At 43.0% G+C, this 27162-nt stretch overlaps 1 protein-coding gene across 2 annotated transcripts in view; it reads right to left on the bottom strand.

Moving 5' to 3' along the window:
• Positions 1-6: 6 nt before the first annotated feature.
• LRRC72 (leucine rich repeat containing 72) overlaps positions 7-27162 on the bottom strand; it is a 39284-nt gene continuing 12128 nt past the window's right edge. Inside the window, exons 3-7 of one of the 2 annotated variants that reach the window (XM_050938762.1) lie at positions 26131-26220; positions 24774-24843; positions 20812-20893; positions 18969-19082; positions 7-485 (exon numbers count right to left, since the gene is read on the bottom strand). In XM_050938762.1, the coding sequence (XP_050794719.1) occupies positions 361-485; positions 18969-19082; positions 20812-20893; positions 24774-24843; positions 26131-26220 (481 nt within the window). In that variant the 3' untranslated portion in view covers positions 7-360. The remainder of the gene's footprint in view (positions 486-18968; positions 19083-20811; positions 20894-24773; positions 24844-26130; positions 26221-27162) is intronic. The other variant, XM_050938761.1, reaches the window with a different exon arrangement.

Raw genomic sequence — 27162 nt, 5'->3', positions numbered from 1 at the left:
CTTATCCAATTTGCACACATGAAGGTAGGTTCATATTTCTGAACACTGACATTAACCTCTCTTAAATTTGTTCCATAGAATTTTATGTAAGACAAATGAGATCTCAGACTGTAGACGCACACATTTTAAATAGCAAAGAAGCCAAATCTTTTAGTCAGTTTCAACATGAAAGGTCTGATATCAAACAGAGAATTGTTTAGTTCACACAAACTCTACCTGCATGCAAAATCTCACCATTAATTGGATTACATTCATTATACGTTTTGGTATATAAGCAAGAAGGAGAAGGAGGAGAGAAGGAGAACAGCCACAGGAAGAATTCATCTACTTTTCTAAATGGGCTAGAGTCTTAAGTGACTGTCAGTTCACTGTGAAAAGAGGAAAGCAGTCCTTACTCTTCCTGTCGAGGAGCTGTACTGAGGGAAGGAAGTATGTCACATAAAGACGGTACCCTGGATCTTGTGACAGAGGGTTGTGAAATAGATCTGCAAAAGTTTAAGGAAGGAAGAAAAAATATAAAAAATCAACAAGCCTGGGAAAATAATCACCATTTGGCAAAGACATTGCAGAAAATAAAATTAAAATACACCCAAATTGTTTTTATACTATGAGCCAAGCCCTGCAGTCTTTAATCAAACAAACTCCCTTGCCTTAATAAGGACTGCAAGATTTGGCCCATTGTGAAATGTTCAATGAAAATAAATGAATTAAGATGCCACCTAAGGTGCTGAGTCTGCTTGATCTTTTATGATTAACTAGGAGATTTTTATATACTGACAAAGCCACAATTTTTTTGCCTTTGATTTTGGTATGTACTGTAAGATAAGTATATACTTAAGTACACAGCAGTTTTATCATATACATGGAATATAAAATGTGAATGACAGTTTTCTGACTTTTGACTGTATCTAGATGGAAATGCCTCAGACAACTCCAAATACATATCAAACAATGGGTAAAGCATATAAATTTCAAAAGTGCTTAAGTCATGTACGACTCTGGGTCTTGTGCTCCTAAATCATTTATGCCCTTTTCAAAATTTGGCTCAATTACTAAGAGTTCATATATTTATGTGAACAAACAAGCCCTTTTAATGGAAGACGTTTATTTTTCTTTGAGAGACATATGTATCAGCCTAATATTGCCATTTTGCCAGGAGTGGACACACAAAGTGTCCTAGATCAAATGCCAGACCATTTGGGTTCATGAGAATATCACAGGATACAGTGAAATCCAGTGGGTACACCAAAATGGACTCCAGCTCGTTGACTGGCAGACAGACCGGAAGAGATGGTTTATAAAATGGGTTGTGCAGCAAACCTATTTCTTTTCTTTATGTGACAGCTGTGTCTGTCAGCCATGTAGAAGAGAAGGGGCTATCTGGCCAGAGATAACTACTGTGATGTACAGTATTTCAAAAGGAAAGGATGGAGTTAAATATTGGAGCAGGACCCACCCTGCATGTTGATTAGAGGTGAAAGAGAAATCCCCCAAACCAGTTAGTTCCACCACCACCAGAGGGCCTATAAGTCACCTTGGAATTTCCCCCCCTCTCTTAGAACCTGTGTGGCAGATACTCCGCTACTCTAGGGGTGTCTACACCGCTGACTCTGCATATGGCCAGTTGTGTCCAAACCACACTATTGTTCACCCAGAAACCCCTGAAGCACCTGTCTCAGGGCAGTAGATGCTGAGCTAGCTAGCTCAACTGAGGAGGTATGAACAGGTGCTCGGATGAGCAGATACGTGCCCAGATGAGCTGTGGCTCAGCCCCATACCAGCTCACTTAGCACTGTGGATGTGGTGAAGGAGTGGCTACTTCCAGAACAGACAGTAGCTATCTCAGTGGGAGCACTGTCTACACCGGGGATTAGGTCAGTATAACTGCATTGCTCAAGGGTGTGGATTTTTCAGACCCCTGAGCGACGTAGTTGTACTGATGTAAGTTTATAGTGTAGCCTGGTCTCAGAGTGTCACAACTAAATACAAAGTGGAACAGATTGTTTAGCATAAGTAGTGAACACATCTCAAGGGACCATTCCAGGTGAAGTGGCCCATTATTACCTTGTCAGCCATAGGGAAGAGCTCTGGGGGACTTATTAATGGGTTATAGATTGTTGTACTAAGACACAAATTCAGTATCTCGAGTCAGTCCATGTTCTTCAGTGTCTAGCAAAATTATGAATCTAAGCCCCCAGGGTTGTCTTTTGAAAGCATCATGCAGCTTTCCTTTGAGAATGAAGACTGATACTGTATAGGTCAGATATAGAGTGACTGGTGTGGGGAGGTGTTCAAAGACCAGAGAAGGGGGTTCAGGAAAGATTTCCTCTCCCCTCAAACATTTCCTCTTTATGACTGGTCCATTTCATGTAAATGATCAATTTCACCTTGAAATGTGTTAAAAGGTAAGCTAAACAATCTGTTCCATCTTGTATTTAGCTGTAACACTCTGAGTAAGCTTCCCAGCCCTGAAGAAGAGCTCTGTGTAAGCTCGAAAGCTTGTTTCTCTCACCAACAGAAGGTGGTCCAATAAAAGATATTACCTCACTCTCCTTGTCTCTCTAATATCCTGGGACCAACATGGCTATAACACTGTATACATTTAAAAAGCTGTTCAATTACCCTTCATTATAAATCACTGAAGTAAGGCCGATTAATGCATTATTTAATTTTTCCAGTAACCTTATTTTACTAATGAACACCAAACTGTTGTGTACAATCTTATCTTTTAAGGGATGAAATGTGGTGAAAGTTACTCCTTGGGGGATTCTGCGTCACTGTGCAAGCACAGAATTAATGTCCCCGCCCCTCACCACACAATAACTGATTCTGACAGGGAGGCGAATGGAAGCGGTGAGAGGGGTCATGCTGCAATTACACCTTTTCCCCCCCCTGGGGCTGATGTGGTGCCAGAAAAGAGAGCAGCTGGTTGACAGGCTGAAGCAGCCAGCCATGAAGAGGGAAGGGGCAGAGGCTGCCGTCCTCACAGTGCCCTGCCTGCAGGGCCAGGTTAGGTGGCATGGGAGGGGGGAAGGAACTGGTAGAGCAGGATACAAGGGGCTGCTGTGGGGTCACAGATTGGAGGTCAGAAGAGGTAATGGGGGGAGAGACTGGGGCAGAGACACAGAAGCTAGTGGGGTCACAACACTGAGCCAGGGCTGAATGAGAGTAGGGGTGCAGGGCCACATGGGAACACGGGGGAGGGAGAGTGCAGGGACACATGGGGACAGGGGCAGACGTGCTTGACTGAATGCAAGAGGCCAGGGGTCAGTCAGGCTCTGCATGGGGGAGGCTCCCCAACTTCCTAACAATCCTCCCCTTTACCCCCACAACCCCCCCCCCACCCACACACACACCATACCTTTTCCCATAGTTCTTCTACCAACACCCAACAACCCTCCACGTCAACTCCTAGGTTTCTTCCCAGCACCTACTTCCATCTCCATCAGCTATTCTGTTAGCACTGACTCCCCAAGCCTTTGCATGCCTTCTAAAGGATGTGGGAAATATGTTTCTGTACTGTAGTTAAATGAATTACTCAAAGTTCTGTATTAATATTCCTAGTAAGGAATCTATTTGTCAAAAAACATTTCCTTATTTTTTTTGTTGTCTGTATTGTTAGACATATTTGCTTTCAGGTATTTTTAAATCAGTGACCAAAATAAATGTAAACTGGCATAATTATGTTGTATTATTTTGACAAAATATGCAGATTTTTTAAATATTGTATGCATAATTTTAGGGCTGTCAAGCAATTAAAAATATCATAATTAATCACTCTGTTAAACAATGGAATACCATTTATTTTAAATATTTTGGGGTTTTTCCACATTTTCAAATATATTGATTTCAATTTCAACACAGAATACAAAGTGTACAATGCTCAAATTTTTATTATAAATATTTGAACTGTAAAAATATAGTATTTTTCAATTCACAATGCAAGTACTGTAGTGCAATTTCTTTATCATGAAAGTTGAACTTACAAATGTAGAATTATGCACACAAAAAAACTGCATTCAAAACTAAAATATCAAACTTTAGAGCCTACAAGTCCACTTAGTCCCACTTCTTGTTCAGTCAATCGCTCAGACAAACAAGTTTTGTTTACATTTGCAGGAGACAATGCTGCCCACTTCTCACTTTCAGGTGACAGTGTAAACAAGAACAGGCATTTGCGATGGCCCTGTTGTAGCCAACATTGCAAGATATTTATGTGCCAGATGTGCTAAAGATTCATATGTCCCTTCATGCTTCAACCACCATTCCAGAGGACATGTGTCCATGCTGATGATGGGTTCTATTCAATAACTATCCAAAGATATGCAGACAGATGCATGTTCATTTCCATCATCCAAGTCAGATGCCATCAGCAGAAAGTTGATTTTTCTTTTTTGGTGGTTCAGGTTCTGTATCCAAGAGTTGCTCTTTCAAGACTTTTGAAAGCATGCGCTACACCTCGTCCCGCTCAGATTTTGGAAGGCACTTCAGATTTTTAAACCTTGGGTTTAAGAATTTTTAAAAGTTTTACATTGTTTTGTTTTTGAGTGCAGTTATGTAACAAAAAGTTTACATTTGTAAGTTGCACTTTCATGATAAAGAGATTGCAGTAGGGTACTTGTATGAGGTGAAATGAAAGATACTATTTCTTATAGATTCCAGGACTGGAGAGGACCTCGAGAGGTCATCGAGTCCAGTCCCCTGTCCTCATAGCAGGACCAAATACTGTCTAGACCATCCCTGACATTTATCTAACCTACTCTTAAATATCTTCCGAGATGGCGATTCCACAACCTCCCTAGGCAATTTATTCCAGTGTTAACTACCCTGACAGTTAGGAACTTTTTCCTAATGTCCAACCTAAACCTCCTTGCTGCAGTTTAAGCCCATTGCTTCTTGTTCTATTCTTAGAGGCTAAAGTGAACAAGATTTCTCCCTCTTTCTTATGGCACCCTTTTAGATACTTGAAAACTGCTCTCTCTCTGCCAAACTAAACAAACCCAATTCTTTCAGCCTTCCTTCATAGGTCATGTTCATGTTCTCAAGACCTTTAATCATTCTTGTTGCTCTTCTCTGGACCCTCTCCAATTTCTCCACATCTTTCTTGAAATGCGGTGCCCAGAACTGGACACAATACTCCAATTGAGGCCTAACCAGCGCAGAAGAATGACTTCTCGTGTCTTGCTCACAACAAACCGTCATAATTTTTACAGTGCAAATATTGGTAAAAATATACACTTTGATTTCAATTACAACACAGAATACTATATGTAGAAAAACATCCAAAATATTTAATAAATTTCAATTGGTATTCTATTGTTTAACAGTGCAATAAAAACTGTGATTAATTGCGATTTTTTTTTTAGTTAATCGAGTGAATTAATTGTGATTAATTGACAGCCCTAGTTTCTACTGTTTAGTGCCTGACAATTCACAAGTGCCTGGAACCCCTCTTATCAGGTATCCTGGATTGTGTTTACAGGGTGGGGTGAGGTTGCTACAAGGACAGATGCAGCCATTTTGTGACTGCTAGGATTTTCTATGTGCATGTGTTTTTTCAGTTGTAAAAAGTGTAAAAGAAATTTCAAAAATTAAAACTCTGCAATTTCTTTAGTAAGTGGAGGAAACTGCTTCTATGAAAAGGTAAAAATTTGCTTAAGTACAGCAAATATTCCTAAAACTTTCCTCCAGCCTTGATTTTTATCCAACAATTATGATATTACAGCACTTTTTCACATAGATTTAAAACATTGTCACAATGATCCCTGCAAAATTTTCCAGACCATACAATGACATGAAGTGGAAAACATAAGTCACAGTCAAGTACCTCAAAAAACATCATTGTCAATGGGATAGGTGCTATAAATGCAAGGAGTGAGGATGTCCAGGACATAAAGTGCATGACGATACCACAACTCTGTTTTATTCCTTTACACTTTCTACCCCTGGGGGAATTCTGCATCAAAAATAAAAATTATTTGGGCTGTCGATTAATCGCAGTTAACTCATGCAATTAACTCAAAAATTAATTGTGATTAATTGTGTCATAACCCTAAATCTATGCTCAAACATGGCATCTGTATGGCCAATTGTCGGTCAAGGGGTCACATTGGTGCCATGTGCCTATTCTCAAACCTTCTGTCTGGTCAATTGTGGGTCAAGTTAGTGCCATGTGCAAAAGATTAGGGTGTCGTGTGCAAAAAAGTAGTGTGCCGGGTGCAGATCCTGTTTACATAGAGGGCACCAGCTCAGAACCTGGAAGGCAAAGGAGCTAGGGACCAGACGCCGACACGAGTAAGAGTCTTCAAATAAAACTATGTCTCGTGCCAAAAACAGCAGGAGTATCTGCACGTTAGCTGAAAGGCCTGATCACCCTTTCAGCCAGGGTCTCCTCCGGATTTTGCCGACTCATGTTGTGTCATTTTGTTTTGTTTTTTGGATTATTTCCCATCAATTCATCATGCTCTCGGTGTCTGTACTGCTGGTCAGCTGCGCTTGGAGTGTGCTATTGCATTTTAATTTCTGTAAATACTCTGTTGCTTAGCCTCTTCCCTTTTTTCCCCTTTTCTTACTTGGTGCAAAGTTGTGCATACGAGAGCCAAATTGTTGTATTAATTGCTACTGTGGTTGGCTGGTGTATTTTACACTATTTGGTTAATGCGCGGACAGTTTACTTAGTTTTGTGTATCTGCTCTGGGTTTTAGTGAGTAGTTGATCATAGATCGTTTAGTTTCTTGTTGGCTGTAAATAGACTGTTTTAAGTTGTGTGTGTGTGTGTGTGGTGTTTTTTTTTTTATAGTATTTCTAGTTGATAAATTACCCTTCCCTGGCCCAAGTTGTAACTTATCCCCGTTAATAAACAGCCACGTGGTTTGAAATTTCAATCTGGCATGTTTTGATTTTCCTCTATCAAATACTTACTCGAACCTGCATTGGTCTCGGACAAATTGCACTTTTAATTGCACTGTTAAACAATAGAATACCAATTGAAATTTATTAAATATTTTGGATTTTTTCTACATTTTCAAAATATTGATGTTAATTACAACACAGAATATAAAGTGTACAATGCTCACTTTATATTTTTATTACAAATATTTGCACTGTAAAAATGATAATAGTATTTCAATTCACCTCATACAAATACTGTAGTGCAATCTCTATCATGAAAGTACAACTTACAAATGTAGATTTTTTTTTATTACATAACTGCACTCAAAAACAAAACAATGTAAAACTTTAGAGCCTACAAGTCCACTCAGTCTTTTTGTTTAGCCAGTCACTAAGACAAACATGTTTGTTTACATTTACAGGAGATAATACTACCCACTTCTTATTTACAATGTCACCTGAAAGTGAGAACAGGCATAAACTGTGGCACTTCTGTAGCCAGCATTGCAAGGTATTTACATGCCAGACACGCTAAACATTCGTATACCCCTTCATGCTTTGCCACTATTCCAGAGGACATGATTTGATGCTAAGGACGCTCACTGAAAAAAATAAAAATAAAAAACAAAAGGATGTGTTAATTAAATTTTGTGACTGAACTCCTTGGGGGAGAACTGTATGTCCCCTCTTCCGTTTTACCTGCATTCTGCCACATATTTCATGTTATAGCAGTCTCAAATGATGACCTAGCACATGTAGTTCATTTTAACAACACTTTCACTGGAGATGTGACAAAATGCAAAGAAGGGACCAATATGAGATTTCTAAAGATAGCTAAAGCACTCAACTCAAGGTTTAAGAATCTGAAGTGACATCCAAAATTTGAGAGGTACAAGGTGTGGAGCATGCTTTCAGAAGTCTTAAAAGAGCAACATTCCAATGCAGAAACTACAGAACCTGAACCACCAAAAAGGAAAATCAACCTTCTTCTGGTGGCATCTGATGAAGATAATGAAAATGAACATGCATCGGTCCACACTGCTTTGGATTGTTATAGATCAGAACCCATCATCAGCATGGATGCATGTCCCTTGGAATGCTGGTTGAAGCACGAAGGGACATATGAATCTTTAGCGCATCTGGCCTGTAAATACTTTGCAACACCGGCTACAACAGTGTGTTGATGTGCAGACTCACCCCTACAACATCTTCTGCTGGTGACTTCTAGGAATTAGCTCATTCCAGTTCCAGAGCACCCTCTGCAGGCTGGTGATCCACCTGTCCTCTGGCCCCGTGTCCCTCCGTGGACCCAGTGCCCTGTTAGCTGGGGTGCTGCCCCCAAGCAGTAACCTCTTTTTCTCAGGGTCTCCTCTCCCCAGGAAACCCCCACCCACTATCTCCACCTCACCTCAATATGAGGCTACTGCCAGTCATCATCTAGCCCCCGCACCCTGGGACAGACTGCAGCATCAACCTACTCATCACTGGCAAGGTTGAGTTTGGACCTGCTGCCTTTGCCTACCCCAGGGTGCCCTCTGCAACCCCCAGTACAAGGGCCACCCAGAGGATTCAGGGGGCCTGGGGCAAGGCAATTTTGGGGGCCCCTTCCATAAAAAAAAAACTTGCAATACTATAAAATACTATAGTCTCATGGGGGCCCCTGCAGGGCCTGGGGCAAATTGCTCCAGTTGCCCTCACCCCCCAGGCACCCCTGCCCAGTATCTGTTGGCCTTATGCTAGGCCACAGCCTGGGGCTTTCAAGGCTGGAGCTCCCCAGCTCCTCTGCCTTTCCCCAGCCCTGCTCCACTCAGGTACCCTATCTCTAGCTCCCTGCAGCCAGGCCCTCCTCCCTCTACAGGCAGAGGGAGACTGCTGCTTCTGGCTTCCTTGGCCTACTTATAAGGCCCTGTTGCTCAGTTTGGGGCATGGCCCCAGCTGCAGCCACTTCCCCAATCAGCTTGGCTTTTCCCTGCCACAGTCTTCTTCCTGGCTGTTTTACGCCCTTCAAGGCAAGATGCCACACCGCTACACAGTGCCACGTGAATGCCTGTTCTCACTTTCACGTGACATTGTAAACAAGAAGCAGGCAGCATTATCTTCTGCAAATGTAAACAAGCTTGTTTGTCTGAGCTATTGGCTGAACAAGAAGTAGGATTGGACTTGCAGGCTCTAAAATTTTACACTGTTTTATTTTTGAATACAAGTTTTTTATATAATTCTACATTTGTACATTCAACTTTCACGATAAAGAGATTGCACTGCAGTACTTGTATTAGGTGTATTGAAAAATACTATTTCTTTTGTTTTTATATAGTTCAAATTACTTGTAATCAAAAATAAAAATAAAGTGAGCACTGTACACTTTGTATTCTGTGTTGTAATTGAAATCAATATATTTGAAAATGTGGAAAACATTCAAAAATATTCAAATAAATGGTATCCAGTTATTATTTAGCAGTGAGGTTAATCGCGATTAATTTTTTTAATCACTTGACTGCCCTAGTGGAAACCCAATTAATCACAGTCCCCTCCAGCCTCAACCTTAATAAAACCTGTAACAATGGGTTTTATACAGGTGTGCAATGTCATAAGCACAAACACAGCAACCCCTCAGCCATAAACTCAAAACACACAAACAGAACTTGTGGTCTGTACCTAGGCTGACATGTAACATCATGCAAGGTTACATTAGTTTTACTGAAAGGTGGCCCACAACAGCTGCACAAGTGAGATGTCATCTTCTGTCTGGCACCCAGACGGATTTGTAAGAAACTCCAACGAGCCTTGAGCCTACCAAATGCTGCGGCTGCTGAACTTGAAATTGAATTCCTTTCTTCCAGGGCCACTGACATTGGGGTACAGTTTCATTAGCCAAAGCATGTGTGCATATGCAGGACCCCCAAAATAATAGTTGGCACAGATACCCCATTCATAACATTTCTGGGGACTAAGGTCCCTGCTTTCTCCTTCAGGTACAAGCCAGATCTCTTCAGCCTAATGCCACAAATGTTTCCTATACTTTCCATGCTGGTGTTGAACAACTTGTCTCTGTGGTCCACCAAGTCTTGCATAACAGTGGAATATTATCCTCTGCAGTCCTCATACTAATTTGCCCCTTCTGGTGGGTGAACTATGAGCACCAGTGCCATTTATGGTCCCAGCACAGAATGGGAGACTCATCCTCTGAAAACTAGCTATTATTTCAGGCATGTTTCTTATGCCAATCACCAGAGGTAAAAGACAGTGATAATGGCTTCACAAATGTCAACTACCATGAACCCAACAGTTAAGTTTCCAGCTCCAAAGTGATTTGCTAGAGACCTGTAGCTGTTCAGGATAGTGTAGCTGTCTGGATAGGGCAATAGTGACAAACTTTTGTATTATTATGACTCCCTCAATTGAGTGTTCTGATGCTGGACGGTTGGTGCAAGCTCCTCACACAGCTCTATGAAGGTCTGTTTCCTCATGAAGACCTGGAGCCACTGCTGCATTGTCCCAAGTCTGCAAAACGATGTGATCAAACCACACCATGTGAGTTCTCCTATACCAGAAGTGACAATAAACCAAAGGGTATTCCGTAGCAATAGCAGCTTTCATCAGATCTGTCCAGCCTGCCATAAATCAACTGCCCTCATTCCTCATGGCCTGTTGTCTTCAGTGAGTCAGAAAATGCTGTCAAAAGGCTATCCAGTGTCTTAGTGAGTGCCTATCTCACTGCATAAACATTTCTCTTGCAATAAGGAGCAAGAGTAGGACCAGCTCATTCAATGAATCCATGACTTCCATCCAGTTCTGCAAGGATAGAGGTCAGGGGCCACATAATCTGGAAGTGCCATCGGCACACATGTGAAAGTGGGGAAAATTGTTTTCTGTGCAGGGGTCCAGGAAAATACTATATTCCAGTCCAACAACACACCACACATTAGTTCTTAAAGTGCCTCTGTATGTCACAAAGAACCTTGGGATATGAACCCTGACATGGTAGTGCTAAACTCCTGTATCTAGAGCAGCAGTATGAATTCAGGTACATACTGTTGTACAATGTCCAGCACAGCAAATGTGGACTCTCGGGGCAGATTTGCCTGGTTCATGCCTGCATAAATATAATCCAGCACTCAGGAATGCACATCAGTGTAGACATACCCTAAGGCTGAAACAACTCCTGTGGATTATGCAACTTCAGTGGTTATGGAGAGAAAGGATAAGGTTATGGAAAGAGGGATAAGATATTGAAGCAAACAGTTTAGTGAGATTCATAAAGGATTATTCACTTAACTGAATAAACACAGAATCTCTGTGTAGAATATCTGATATTCTACACAGGTTAGAAAGTTATAAAATGTTAATCCTTCTTCCTCAGGGCATAAAGCAATTGCCAGACAGGACTGGTGAAGAGACACTCTCTTATGTTATAGAACAGGCCTGCACAACATGCGGCCCCTGGAACCTCACTGTGCGGCCTGCGGCGGGGATTCTAAATCCCCCGCACACAGCGCTCTGCGGGCAGCCCAGAGCCCTTTGAATCCCGACAGTGGCAGGGAATCAAAGGGCTCTGTGCTGCTCGCAGCAGCGGGGAGCCCAGAGCCCTTTAAATCCCAGCCGCAGCAGGGAATCAAAGAGCTCTGGGCTGCCGGCAGCCACGGGGAGCCCAGAGCCCTTTAAATCCCAGCAGCAGTTGAGAGTCAAAGGGCTCTGGGCTGCCCGCAGAGATTCCCAGCTGCGGCTGGATTTAAAGGGCTCAGGGCTGCCAGCGGCTTTGGGCACACCAGAGCCCTTTGAATCCCGGCTGTGGCTCCGGCGGCGGGGCCACCTGGGATTTAAAGGGCTCAGGGCTCCCCACAGCGACTGGTAGCCCAGAGCCCTTTGAATCCTGGGCGCGGCTGTGATTTAAAGGGCTCAGAGCTCCCCACGGCTGTGGGCACCCCAGAGCCCTTTGAATCCTGTCCGCAGTCGCTGATTGCCCCCTCCCTGGACCCCTGTCCCAACTGCCCCCCAGGACCCCTACCCCCTATCTAAGCACTGCTGGTCCTTGTCCCCTGATACCCCTCTCCCAGGACCCCACCCCCATCTAAATGCAGCTGCTCCTTGTCCCCCGATTGACCCCTGCCCCTAACTGCCCCTTGGGACCCCAGCCCCTATTTAAGCCTTCCTTCTCCTTGTCCCCAACTGCCCCCTCCTGAGACCTCCCCAACTTCCCCCCAGGACCCCACCCCCTACCTGTCCCCTGATAAACCCCTGGGACTCCCATGCCTATCCAACTGCTGCCTGTCCCCTGAATGCCCCCCTGAACCTCTGCCCCATCCAACCCCCCCTGCTCCCTGTCCCTTGACTGGCCTCCAGAACCCCCTATCCCTTCCCCAACCCCCAGCCCCCTTACCGTGCCACTCAGACCAGCGTGTCTGGCTCCAGGCAGCTCCAGACACGTTGCTGCCATGCTCCCCGCGGAGCCCACAGCTCCCCACATCCCCACAGCACCTGCCTTCCAGATTTGAACACCTCAAAATTCAGGAGTGCTCAAGCTCAGTTTGGGCAGCTGTTACTTCATCTCTCCCAAATTAAATATACTGAGCCACTGCAACTTGCTGTAGAAAAAGTAGGATAAAATTGAGCAAAAAATGCTTATTAGGACTGGAATTGCTATTTTCAACAGCCACTGCCTTTTTGTTTGTTTAAAAGGAAGACAGTGATATTGCATTGGCAAATTCCCTATAGAAGGAAAGAGTGGAACAAAAGAATAATAAAGGCACCTCAACTTTTCCTCATTTATGGAGGACAGTCTTATAATATGCATCCAATCACACAAGCTGAAAATTGTTCCACTTTACTGCAGCTCTGTAACCATATGGGAACAAATCCTGTCTGTGTTCTGTGCACATCCAAAATTCCTGCTGAATGACCCACCCTGGGAGCGTTACCAGTGACCCAGGGCTGGGGCGGCAGGAGGTGTGGGGGGGGGCACTGGCTGGGGGGAGCCCAGGGCTGGGGCAACAGCGGGGTGCAGGGAGGGCACTGGTGGGGAGGAAAGGGAGAAGCCCAGCGCTGGGGCGGCAGGGGGTATGTGTGGGTGGGTGGGGGGAGAGCCCAGGACTGGGGCAGCAGGGGGATACAGAGGGGAGGCCAGGGCTGGGACCGGGGGCAGCCAAATTTTGTTTTTGCTTGGGGCAGCAAAAAACCTAGAGCAGGCCCTGCCAGGTTCCCCCAGCCGCTGGAGCCCCGGGCCCTTTAATTTGACCCTGAGGGCTACCAGCCACCTCTTCAGCTGGGAGCCCCTGGCTGATTTAAAATAAAGTATTACCTCCCCATCCCCCAACTTCCTTTTTGGGCAACAGCTGTTTTGGTAGGGCAGCACTGGGGAAGGAGGGTTTGTTTCCGCAGGGCTGGGCGGCCCTGGGTCAGGGTGTTTCTGCGGGGCCGGGAGGTTTCGGCCCTCAGCTGTTTTCTTTGGAGCAATGTGACCCTCGCCACTTTATGAGTTGTGCAGGCCTGTTACAGAAAGATGTTACTGGCCAGTTGTGTTTTGGGGGCCCATTGATATAGGGAGGATATAGGAATGGATAATTGGTCTTCTCCATGCTGGAAATGGCTGTTTAAAATATGTGTGTCGGGGGAAAAGGGGAGAGAGAGCTTTGTGAAATATCTGCATTCTTCTTATGCTCCTGATAAGGTGATTTTTAGATCAGAATCTTTTATTTTTAAATCACTGCATTTAATTGTATTAGGAGACCCACAAGATGGCAGTAATAGAAAGAGTTCCATTCTTACTGCTGCAGAGTTCAGTCAGTACATTCTAAAACACTATATATAGCTCATAAGCCTACACTAGTGAATAAAATGAATGCTACTGTTTGGGAGAGATAGGTCTTTAGGAAGGGAATCTTAGAAGCACCTAACCTTAGGAAAATTTGATTTCATTTTGGATTTGATGTAATATCATTTTGGAATGGAGTGGGGCTTCAGAAAGGGAGATTTTCAAATGCACAAATGACAGCTAAGTATCTAATTCCCATTTACGAAAGACACTTAGGCACTTTCCTCACCACCCAGCCACCAATATGGTCCCTCTGGGTCCTGTAATCTTGTTTGAGAACAGCTGTCAGTTCCAAAAATAAATCTCTCTAGGTGCTCTGTCCATCAGCATGGTAGCATTGTATAAGAGATTTAGGTTCAGTTCCTTGGTTCCACCACACAATTTCGTTGTGGCCACGGGCCTTTAATCTCTATGGGTCAGTTCCCCATCCATAAATTAGGGATAATACTTTCTTTTTCCCCATTCTTGTCTACCTTGTTCATTTAGAATGTAGCACAATGGGAAACTTATCTTGGCTGGAGCCTATAGGCCTATAGAAAAGAAGAAAAACAACTTAGTTAGCAGTAGCAGCAGGGTACTGTTGAGGACTCATATTTATGGAACTTATTGCCTCTTGCTGTTTGCAAGAACCTGAGTCTGGTGATCTTCCGGCACAGAGAAAGGTGCATTTATTAAGTCAGTCTTTTTCACTGAGTCCAAGCCAGATTGTGGCTTGCCCGGGCACAGGAGAACCCTGGAGGGAACACAAAGAGTTTGTATGCCAAAAAGATGGGTGGGGATGAACTGAGGCCATGACCAGGCCCTCCACTGCACATGCTGCATCCTCTGAAAGGGTGCATTAGCAAGAAAGCCAGCCTGTGAACTTCAGGAGGTACAGTTTTTCTCATGAACTCCTGCTGCAGCAGGGCTGCTGCATACCATGTCCAATGTAGGGCAGTGTCTAAAAGCCCTAAAGGAGGGAAGTAGGATACTTTGGCAACTGATGTGGCTATAAACAATAACGGTTTATTAGGCTGCTCAAATAATAATCCCCCCATGAATGCTTAATATTAAATTGATGTTATATGTTATATGTCCAGATGTTACACTGAAGGGTGCTGAGTACATTTTATTTTTAATTGGACTATCCAACAATAAAATAGAACCATCTAGCGACAATAGGTATCTTCTTATTCCTAAAGTAATCTTTAGGAATAAGAATAATATTTGATAAAGGATAGCCACAGAATCTGGCTAATTCACACTAAAGGCTGGTAGGCTCAGTTCAAATTTCTGAACACTGCAAATTAGCAAGTAAGCAAACCAATATTATTTATGAAGTAAGGATACTGCTTAAAAATGTACTCTTGTTCATTTGTTTGACAGTCATTTTCTTCTAATGTGATAATGAAGGGTAGTATACTGTACTTTATTAAAATAATAGTCTTCGTAATATAAGACCTCATTATAACCTTAATATAAATTCTTGACTGAAAGGAATTGCCAATTTCTTGTATGGGTTATACAGTCCAGTGAGTATATACTGCATAGTGCAATAATATGTTCCCCTATAAAATGGACTTTTTTCCTGAATCCATAAATGAGAATAAAATTTTGTATCAGAGAAAACTGGAGTGTTCTATCTTTTATTTTTATTTGCTAGTGGTTGGACCAATGGGAACTACATTACCATGTCATTATAACTGATGTATGCACCAGTTCAGCATTAGAACACTGCTTTGAATTCTTGCTATTACTGTTTGTTTCACAATACTGTAAAGCAAACTGTTTGTGCTTATTGAAGCTTCCTGTTAATTGCTTTCACTGTAACACTAAATCCGAGTGACAGGACCCAGGGCCGTCCTTAGCCATAGGCAGAATAGGCAGCTGCCTAGGGCACCACTAGGTCTGGGGGCACTGCTCTGCCAGACAGATGGGAAGCAGTGGAGCATGTGAAAGCAGGGCTGCTGGGTCCTAGAGAGAGCCGAATGCAGCACAGTCTGAGGAAGGGGATTTGCTGCTGGGGTCTCTGGGAAGGGGTGGGGGGAAGGAACTCACCTGTGAGTGTGACTCTTTCCCCCAGTTTGAAGTGAGGCAGGCTCGGCGGCTCTGGCAGTATCCTTTGTTGTCCCCCATAACATCCATCCTTCTCCCCCTGCCCCATGGAGCACCCCACCTTTCTCCCTCCTCCCACGGAGCACCCCTCTCTCCCCCCTCCCCTCCCTGGCTGCCTGCTGAAGAAGGAAAGTGAAAGTAACTCACTTCCTTGGCAGGCAGCCAGGACTGGAATGGTCGCACAGGTCTGGGCTGGGGATAGCCAGACAGCATGTGCAAAAAATCAGGACAGGGGGTTGGGGTAGGGTGAGCAGATGTCCCACTTTTATAGGGACAGTCCCAATTTTGGGGTCTTTTTCTTATATAGGCTCTGGTGCCTATATAAGACAGCCCCAAATATCGGGACTGGCCCTATAAAATCAGGACTTCTAGATCTGGTCACCCTAGCTGGGGAGCGCATCCCCCCGAGATCAGATGCTATGCTAACTTCACCATGGTCCGTTGGGCTGGCGGAAGTGCCTATTGGCATGTGATCGGACCTGAGGGTTTACTGCTGCTGCTGCCACTCTGCACGCTAAGAGGTGAATTTTGAGGACCTGCAGTTTTCCACCTATCTCCTCCTCTACTTCAGCTGTTGGACCAGCAGGCTGGGGGGTGAGCCAAGCATGAAAGCAGTGCTGTGTTGCCATTTAGATTGTCATTTAACAAATTTGTTTGCCAAAAATGCTTGCTAACAATCCTGAATTCAATTTCAATTAAAAAAAATCAATATCTTAGCCAAAAAACAGAAAATTAAGTTGTTGACAATTATTTGTGACAAGTTTGGTATGGGGAAGGGAGTGGGCCAGTTTTCATCAGAAAAACAAAAAATGTTGACTGATTTTCCTATAGCCCTATTACTGCTAAACAGAGCCCTCCAACAACTGTAAGATGCTCATCTCCTTACTAGTGTATAGAGCAGGGGTTCCCAAACTTTAACAGCCCGCGAACCCCTTTCACTAAATTGTGAAGTGTCATGAACCCCAACCTAAAAATGAATATTTTCAGGGATTTAAGTTTAAATTTCCTCAGTGTGATGGATGCCCCAACTGCCCGCCCCACTCTTCCTGGGGCTCAGGCTGCCGGTTCCCCCACTGATGGGGGCAGGGCTCAGTCTGCCAGCCCCAACTGCCCAGCCCCACTCTTCCTGTTATTCGGGCTGCCAGCCCCGCACAGAGCACTGGAGTTCAGATGCCGGCTCCCTTGCTGACCGCCAGGACTCGGGCTGCCAGCCCAAACTGCCCAGCCCCGCTCTCCCTGGGGCTCGGGGTGTCTGCCCTGCAACCGGGTCCCACCTTCTGTCTCCAATGCCCGGGGTCCTTTAGCCGCCATTAGTGAAATTTTTCTGGCAAATCCCCTGTAACGTTCTGCAAACCTCCAGGGGTTCGCGAACCCCAGTTTGGGAGCCACTGGTATAGAGCAGGGGTTGGCAACCTATGGCACACGTGCCAAAGGTGGCATGCCAGCTGATTTTTGATGCTCTGGGGTTCCGGCTGCTGCCCCATTGCCAGCCGGGGTCCCGGCCACCGGCCCCCCTCAGCAGCCGCTGCTGGCCTGGGGACCCCCAAGGAACCCCAGGCTGGCAGCAGGCTAAGCAGGCCGGCGGCTGAGACCCCGGCTGAGCCGCTCAACCCACTGTCGGCCTGGGGCTCCATTCACTCAGCTGGCAGCAGGCTGAGCGGGACTAAATTCAACGAAATAAGAAAACAAGAACAACTAATGACAAAGTGCAAGAACCTAGAGAGCCTCCTGAAGCACGGTGATAGTTTTGATTTAAATTGAACTGTATGAAGAATTGAGTACACTGTCATCAGTGTTGCCACATGCAAAATCAGTGATGGACATTGTACAGTTTATTCATACCAGCAAACTTGTTGATATATATATATATCCTAATGTGTACATTGCCACTCGTATTCTACTGACAATTCGTGTTGCAGGAGCATCAGGAGAACAGACTTTCTCAAAACTAAAGCTCATTAAAAACTATCTCCGCTCTACAATGAGTCAGGAACATTTGACTGGTCTTGCTATTCTTGCAGTCGAACAAGACATCACTTTGTCTTTGTCATACGATGACATTATTACTGATTTTGCAGCCCAAAAAGCCAGAAAGATTGCTTTTAATTAAAAACTAATCCTTGTTTCAATATCTCTTCATAGAAATTTCCAATAATATGTTGACAAATTAAAAAAAATTATATTATTTGCATCATTCTGTCAAATCAGAATTTTTTCTATAGTGCTACTTCTTCAGTGCTAGTCCATCAGCATTACAGTGGCTTCACTACGTTAAACTGGTTTTAATAACATGCATGTGGCAAGTTTTCCAATACTGTAAGCTTATGTTTGTGTTGCTCAGATCAAGTCAGGCACAGGAGCACCAGTTTAATAATCCTGCCTAGGGCACCATAAATCCTAAGGACGGCCCTGACAGGACCACTGAGAAATGGGATGTCTGTCCAAATTTTGTCTAATCATTTCAAACAACTTCATTTTTAGAGGTCTATTTTTAGATTTTACACATAATGGAATAACTTACAATAATTTGATTGGTATGTTGTCTTTATAACACTTGACTTGTTTTTCAGTTCTTGGCTCAGTTTCAGGTTCAATTTAAAAATGTACTTTTCAAGTCATCTTTTTATTTCTTGCCATCAAACATCCAGGTTTTTGAATGCATAAACTAGGGGCTGATGATATTATACATCTCCATTAATTAGGTTACTAAGACATGAAATTAGTTTCCTGTTTCTTAAAGTTCTGAGAGCTTGGTATGATCTATGAGCACATTCCTTTAGGAAAGATGGAGAAAGATTGCTTATACTTTCATTTTCAATAGGTTAATAGCATATAATTCTACTTCCCTGGAGGCTACTTCACACAGTACAACTTAGTGGCGCCAGCACTGTCTTGTTCATGTTAATTTGAAATTTCAGCGACTATAGTTATTTCATTTACCACTTACTCCACACAGTAATCAAAATGCCTACACTAGTTAAACAGATATTGGTATGCTTAATTTAAAAAAAAATTATTATTGTATGTGAGAATCCATTTACTTTGGAGAAAAGGGAGGAAAATAACTTGGACATCTGAATGATTTAGTTCCATTCCTACTTACAAAAATGTCTGTTTTTCCCTAATTTCCAATGTTACTTTTTGCAGCTATGCATAATAAAAAGTGATACATTACTGAGGGTCTGCAGACTTATCATTCCCTTTAGTTCCTTCACTGTTGTGTCAAGGTTTTTCAGCTGGTTGTTGTGAAGCAACAAGATCTGCAATGCATGCAAATGTTTCAGAGCACCTGAAATAAAATGTATTATAATAAATGATTCTCACCATAGTTGACTACCTTGACTTGCTAATTTGTTTTGCTATGCTACACATTTAGTTTGCCATCCTAATTATCCATCCACTCCTACCACTACATACAACAGTTCTCATGCTGACTATACTCATCCTCTGTTTCAGCAACTCTACTCCTTGTCTTTCCTCCTCCTCTACCTCATCCCAGAAATTTTGCATCCCTTATTTCCTCTTTTCTATTCACAGCATTTGCATCTTCATCTCTTTCTTTCCCATCTCTGCTCCCCTACTTCTCTCCCTAACCTCATCTCCAAAAATCTACATCCAACCTCTACTGCCTCCTCCTTCCCCTGATAACCACAATAATCTTGGATCATCTATCATCCTCATCCTATCATACCGGTTTCACCCTTCCCAATTACCACCTCTGCCTCACAGGCCCCATATTAACCAATTTAAACTCCATTCCCTCAGGAACATTAGCTCCACCTCAAATAATCTTACATTAAAAAAAAAAAGTCACCACCAGTCACTCACTTGCCTACTCAGATTATGTCACTCCCCTCACTGGGGTTTCCAGATGTCTAATTTTTTATTGGAACGCCCAGTCAAAAAGGGACCCTGGTGGTTTCGCTCAACACCACTGACCAGGCCATTAAAAGTGTGGTTGGTGCAAGGCTGGAAGTCTCCCTACCTGGCTCTGCATGGCTCCCAGAAGCGGCGACATGTCCCTTGGCTCCTAGGCGGAGGCACGGCTAAGTGGCGCTTCACGCTGCCCCCTTTCCGAGCACCGGCTCCACAGCTCCCATTGACTGGGAACCGCAGCCAATGGGAACTACGGAGATGGGACCTGTGGGCAGAGGCAGCGCCCACAGCCACCTGGCCATGACTCTGCCTAGGAGTCAGACATGCCAGCCGCTTCTGGGGAGCCACCCAGAGCCTGCACCCCCTTTCACACTCCAACCCCCTTCCCTAGCCTGGAACCCCCTCTTGGACCCCAAAACTCTCATCCCAGGCCTCATCCCAGAGCCCAAATCCCAAGCTGGAGCACTCCCCTCCTGCACTCCAACCCTCTGCCCCAGCCTGGAGCCTCCTCCTGCACCCTGAACCCCTTATTTCCAGCCCACCCCCTCCCACAACCCAAACCTCTTCCTCAGCCCAGAGCCCCCTCCCACACTCCAAACCCCTCAACACCCCACTACACTACTGTTAACATTTTAAAATAGCCAATTAATAACAACAATTACAGAGTAAGGGGCAAATTTATCCCTGACTGAAGCTGCACCCACTTACATCATGGTAGAATGTGACCCTAAACATCACTATATAACAACTCAAGCGTAGTGTAATAAATCATGTTCCTAAAACATCATTTTTGTATACAGACGCTCCCCAGGTTACCCAAGACCCGACTTATGCAAATTTGCACTTACGGAAAAAGTTCCATACGCCAGAGATAGGATTTTCAAGTTGCGGAAATTTTTGCTTAACGTACAGGTATATGTTTCCGACTTATGCAAAATTTGAGTTAGGTAAGGCTTTCCGGAACGGAACGATTGCGTAAGTCGGGGGGCGTCTGTATGCTGTTATAAACTGGGGGATGTTATTTTCAGCTACTATCGGTCAGTCACTGACTACAGACCACCTAAATCAAACTCACTTAGCTTGCTGATACACAGAAAAAAACTTCACATTTTTGCTCTAAAGTTTAAAATGTAAGACAATACCTGCTATATCTATGAGCTCATTATTGTTGAGGTAGAGTTCTGTCAAGCGATAATTATTGATCAAGAATGTTAGCTTCTGGATCTGAAATATGAGAATCAGGGAAATAGGTATCTGTCAGTCAAATTTTAATTTTGGAGAACTATATATTAATATATTGTATATTTTTAAAGAAGTATTTGTTCTTGTTTCAGTGAACATGGTCCCTTGTTTTAGGACTTCTTTGAGAGCTGAAAACTTGCCAATAATATTCATTATGTGTAATAAATACATATAGAATAACCTCATAGAAAATCCTTATAGAACCTTCTGATTCCATGATTTAGATTTTGTATGTTGGAACACATTTTCACTGAAAATTACTGGTGTTCAATTAAACCTTCCTAGCTATCAGGAAGTTTTGTTCAGTTGAAATATTCGTATTGTGAGAAGAATCTCCTCTCAGAATACATAACATATCTGTGTTGATTTAAGAATATTCTCAAAGGTAATATCCTTAGAATAAACTCAACATCCAAATTAAAAATTACATCAGCACCAACTGATTTGAGGGAGCATGTATTTGTTCTAGGTTTCCTGAAAACATTCAAAATTTAGTTAGGCTTCCAAACCCACACAGATTATAATTATAGCAAAACCTGTAAGTATAGCAACCTCGGGAGTCAACTGTGTTATCCTCTGATGAAATCTCAGTCTATGAGAATTCTTATTTTTTCCATATAAGTAAGGGTCTACTTAAATCACAGAGAAATCACACATTTTTTGCAGGTATAAATGCCAAATTTGCTACTTATGCTGTAACCAACTCATGAAAAATGTTTGATTTCTCCACAGCATTTCTCAAACTAGGGGGGGGTCACAAGCCTATTGTAGGTGTGTCACGGTAGTGCCACCCTTACTCCTGCACTGCCTTCAGAGCTGGGCAGCCAGAGACCGGCAGCTGCTCTGAAGGCAGAGTGGAGAGTGGTGGCTTGTAGCTGGTTGCCCAGCTCTGAAGGCAACACCATCGCCAGCAGCAGTGCAGAACTAAGGGTAGCATGGTATGGTATTGCCACCCTTATTTCTTTGCTGCTGTTGGCAGCAGTACCCCTTCTTGTTAACTGTTGAGAACAGCCCACTTCCACCTTAATTGAATTGGCTTGTTAGCACTGACCCCCGACTTGGTAAGGTAACTCCCATCTTTTCATGTGCTGTGTATTTACAGCTGCCTCTGTATTTTCCACTCCATGCATCTGATGAAGTGGGTTTTAGCCCATGAAAGCTTATGCCCAAATAAATTTGTTAGTCTCTAAAGTGCCACAAGTACTCCTCGTTGATTTTAATTTAGTCTTTGTTACTGTTTAGGTTTGAAGATGGGGAATATGGATAAATGGATATGATTTTTGTCTTGTTGATCAGCAGGTTAAATATTGTTTGGTCATCAAGAAGCCCTATCTTCTCACACTTCATGTCCTTCAGAAATGTCCAGCAATGCCATGAACTAGTTCAGCATTTATGTCTCCATCATTAAAAGTTTTTAAACATCTGAATAACTACAAGTCTTTCAACAGAGTTGACATGAGATGGTTTATGATTAATGTTGGCTTGAGGCAGCAGAAATCCACACACTCCTAAGTTATGTGGAATGTATACTAAGTTTTCTGTTCTTCACAAAACTGCATACTTATCTTAGCAAGTACTGCTGCACACAGAATCCTCAAATACTGAGCACATTGAGAAATCATGTGAACTACAGAAAAGTAACTTATAAAAAAGCTGTAAATGTTTTAAACTACTATGAATTATCAATTTTTCAGTACAAACAGATAGTTATTTTCATTTTTTTTAAAGATTAGTGAATATATGTGCAGATTTGCATTTGGTAAGAGCAGAGAAGGGCATGAGCTAGTTCTGTTGCCAATTAGCTGATTTTTGAAATATTGGTTTTGGGTGTTATACTTTGCATTTATATCAGACCTTCCATCCGAGGGTCCTGAGTACTTTACAAAATTGCCTCAAAGCCCATATGGGATACAGTAAATAGTATAATCTTCATTATACCACCCCTAGGACACTGAGTGTAAGGCATATAACCACAAAAGTAGTTAAGCATCTAAATCTCAGACTCTACACCTCTACACCTCACCCTACAGCTCGGGTTTCGGTGACTAAAACCCAGTTTTGCCTCCACTTCAAGCCACAAAGCTCCCACTGTACATTGTAGGTGCCTAAACTCACTAGTTTTTAGGGTAAAAGTTCCCTAGTTTCAGAAATTTCTGCCTCTGGGCACACTAACTGCTTCCTCCCTCTAGGCATCCAGACACCTGTCTTCCATCTAAGCCCCAGTGTAGTTCACAAACCAGGGAAATAAAGGCCTTCAGGGAAAGACAGACTTAATCACATGCGAGGCATGATCTGGTAGGTAGCCTCTGAGCACACCTACAGGAGCCGGTCTCATTCAAAATCCAGTTGGAGGACACGGTGGTGGTGGTGGTGGTGATGGTAACAACCACCTTATAGCTTTTAGCCAAGTGGGTGAGTTAGAACAGTCACCTGGGATGTGGGAGATAAAGCTTCAATTCCACCCAGCCTCTGTCAGAGGAGGAGAAAGGATTTGAACATGGGTCTCTCTATGGTCCAATGCATTTTTAAGTATTTATCCACAGTGGAACTGTCACTGAGCCAGAGAGAGAAAGAATGACTCTGTAATCCAGTGGTTAGGGCACCAAGATAGGAGAACCAGGCTCCAGTTCCACTGCTCCAATCACCCTTTAATTATTTATCCAGAGGAAAACAGCTTCAATCGGAGAGACTGAGGAAACCCCACATCAGAATGTCCCATAGCACAGTGATTAGAGCACTCTCCTGAGAGGCAGGGGACCTCTGTTCAAACCCTTTCTCCCACTCTGGGGAGGGGAAAAATTGAATCTTGATCTCCTATATCCCAGCTAACTACACCCTTGGTCTCCTACATCCCTAAGTCAGCTTTATGGATCACAGCATTGTTCCTGTGATTTTTCTAGGCACGTAAAAGTTAGGTACCATGAGACTCAGTGTCACAAAACTTAAGTCCCTTCATGGATGCCACCTTAAGTGACTGACTTAGGGTCACACAGTGAGTCAATGAGCTGGAAACGAAACACAGGTAAACTTACAGTAACTGAGGGTCTAGCGCCTAGTCTTTTGTTCTTACAAGCAACTGATTTAGGGAGAGACTGTGGCCTGTCCAGCACGCTGGCGCAAGGCACCCCTTTATTTCCTTATACCACCACTTTCTGCACACATGGGGAAGCAGGCTCCAAAGAGCTGCTATATCTCCCCTTTGTAGAGATAGATAGGAGGGTGGGGTGGCCAGAAGCTTAACTCTATTGCCGTCCCCAAAATGTCTACCAGGATAGTTACCTGGTTTGTCGGAGAGCATATACTGGGGCAGGAATAGACCTGTTACAGTTTACGCCCCCCCTGAAACAGCAGGGAGATTGACAGTGAAACTGTGCCTCAGAGTCATAATAAAATTTCCCCTGAGGGTGCTCTAGGAGCAGCAAAACAATTTACTGCCTTCTGGTAAGGTCAGAAACTGACAATTGTAGGTATATTAGCAAACACATTTTTCAGTACCTTAATTCTGGAAGGTCTTTGATTTGGAAAATAGATCAGATCTTTCTAAAATCTCTCTATTTTTATAACTCTGGTAGAGATACTTAACTCTTTCGATGAACTAAATATGAACATAATTCATTATTATTTTAAAGGGAAAAATGTGAGCTTATACTCTAATATGTATATCAAATGGTTTCTTAAAAATATCACATTTAAATTAATTGATTCCTATTTTTGTAAAGAAATGAGAAATAATCTTTTAAAAAAACAACTATATCTACCAACTTTGTAATTTTTAAATGTTTTGTAGTAGCAAAAGTATTAGGTAGTAATAAAAAATTATTTTAGGTGTCAGTATTCATATTTTAATAAAATGTCTTATTACCTTATTGTTGTTAAGCCACAAATACCTTAAGATCTGAAATCGTGACAGACTAGGGACTTCTTTTAGTCCCCTGAAAAGAAAAAAAAAGTTGTCCAACTTCAGTATTACATAATTATTCTGTAAATATAATTTAATCTTCAGTCAAATTATACTATACAAACATTATAAAGCAACAATTTAACATAGCCTTTAATAGAGAAAGACATACAGGATAATATGACTGCGTAGTGTAGTTATGATCAGTGCTTGGGAATGCAAGCAACCAAAGTAGTAGATGTAGTAAAGAAAACTCTTTTGTAAAGAAAAGAAAATCTTAATTTTCTCCAAATTGAATTCAATTTCTCTGAAGAAAAAAGTTATTTAAAAAAATTATTATTACAGCAGTAGTCCCAACTGCTTTGCATTTCAAAGAAATACTGCTTATAACACATGAGAAGAATTCTTACATTTGGGAGGCCACCAAGCCAATGGGAAAATTGTTACTGAAGATGTGGCCTGGAGCTACCAGACATGGCTCTAAAGAGAAAAAGATGGAAAACTGAAACCCAACAAATGGATGGACATATTTCTGAGCAGACCTGATATTTCTAGGGTTAAACATTACTTCTCTAACTCAAATTCTCATTAAGAATTGCTGTTGTACTCAATATATGTCATGTAATTACTTGGGCTATGTAAACACACGAGGTTACTCACTCTGTGCAGTAAATGAAGTTCTTCGAGATGTGTGTCCCTATGGGTGCTCCACTTGTAGGTGCAGCAGTGCCCCCTGCACCTCGGATTGGAGATCTTCATCAGCACTGCCTGTCGGACCGCACATGCGCACCCCCACCATCACACTGTGAGAGGGGCAGATATATACCACTGTGCAATCCGACCACCCCCTGTTTCTTCCCTGCCACAGAGCATATGTTTTTGACTGCAAAGCTGAGGGGGAGAAGGTGGGAAGTGGAGCACTAATACGGACACACATCTTGAAGAACCTCAGTTACTGCACAGGGTGAATAATCTTCTCTTCTTCTTCAAGTGATGTCCCTATGAGTGCACCATTTGTAAGCGACTAGAAAGTAGTGCCCCTAATTGGAAGGCTGGGTCTTTGGAGTGACATTTACTATTGATGATAGGACAGCATGTCCTAGGTCCAGGAGAGTGTCTGCTGAAGCATCGTGTGTAATAACATAGTAATGCAGAAGTGTCTGTTGATGTCCATGTAGCCACTTTGCAAATTTCAGCAATAGGGGCATTGTTGAGAAAAGTTATCAAGGTGGATAATGAACATGTGGAATGTGTTTTGATTGTGGTAGGAGGCTGTCTATTGTGGAGTTTGTAAGATAAATGTATAGACTGCGAGATCCACCTTGAAAGGCATTGTTTAGGTATGGCTGTGTCTCTGGATCTTTCGATGATGGAGATGAATAATCGTGGTGGTTTTCTGAAAGGTTTAGTCCTGTCCAAGTAAAAAGATAATGTTAGTCTCACATATAGAGTGTGTAGAGCTGTCTCTTGTTGATTACTGTGAGGCTTTGGGAAGAAACAAGGAAGGCGTATTGGTTAGTTGAGAGGGAAAGACGATGGAACCTTAGGTAGAAATCTTGGATGTGGGCGTAGTGTAACTTTGTCCTCATAGAACAGTCTGTATGGTGGATATGCCATAAGGGCCATGATTTCACCAACTCATCGGGCAGAAATGATGGCAACAAGGCAGGCCATTTTCATTGACAGATGCACATAAGAACAGGTTTTCATTGATTCAAACAGGGGTCTAGTCAGAGAACATAGGATCAGGACGAGGTCCCAGGCAGGGTTTGGGTCTCTTATGTATGGATAAAGATTGTGGAGACCCTTCAGAAAACGTTTCCTAAGTGGATGTGTAAAAACAGAATGACCATCTATGGGGCAGTGAAAAGTAGTGACTGCTGCCAAGTGTACTCAAATGCATATGGGGAGACTTTGGCAAACCAGTAAAGTGCCTAAAACCACATGGCTTATTGTTAAAAAGCAACCTAGTTAGTAAGCTGTAAATTGGCCATTCAGCAAACTCAGCTTGACCAAGGCAGGAGGGGAGGGGGTTTTGTGGTGCCACAGAAGGGCAGCTTGACCCCACATCCTTCCTGATAAGAATTGTGTTGAAGTTGCTGATACATGCATTTTAAAAGAGTAGGCTATGCACCTGGAATGTCTATTGAGGTCTCAAGGCTGCAAGTTCAGGAAAAACCCACACCTGGTTAATCAATAAGTAGAAGGAACCTCTTGCTTGATTATTGAAATGCTTACTTAACAAGCTTTCTTTAAGGGACATGTCATTCTATTACTAATGTATAAATAAGGGAACTCATTTGGGGACTTTTCGGGACTGGTCTCTCCCTCTGGATGCATCTTCTGTTCCTCA

The sequence above is a fragment of the Gopherus flavomarginatus genome, chromosome 2, assembly GCF_025201925.1.
Source record: "Gopherus flavomarginatus isolate rGopFla2 chromosome 2, rGopFla2.mat.asm, whole genome shotgun sequence".
In the NCBI taxonomy this organism is placed as follows: domain Eukaryota; kingdom Metazoa; phylum Chordata; order Testudines; family Testudinidae; genus Gopherus; species Gopherus flavomarginatus.
Note: the sequence above shows the minus strand (reverse complement) of the source record. Positions and strands in the feature narration are given on the sequence as shown.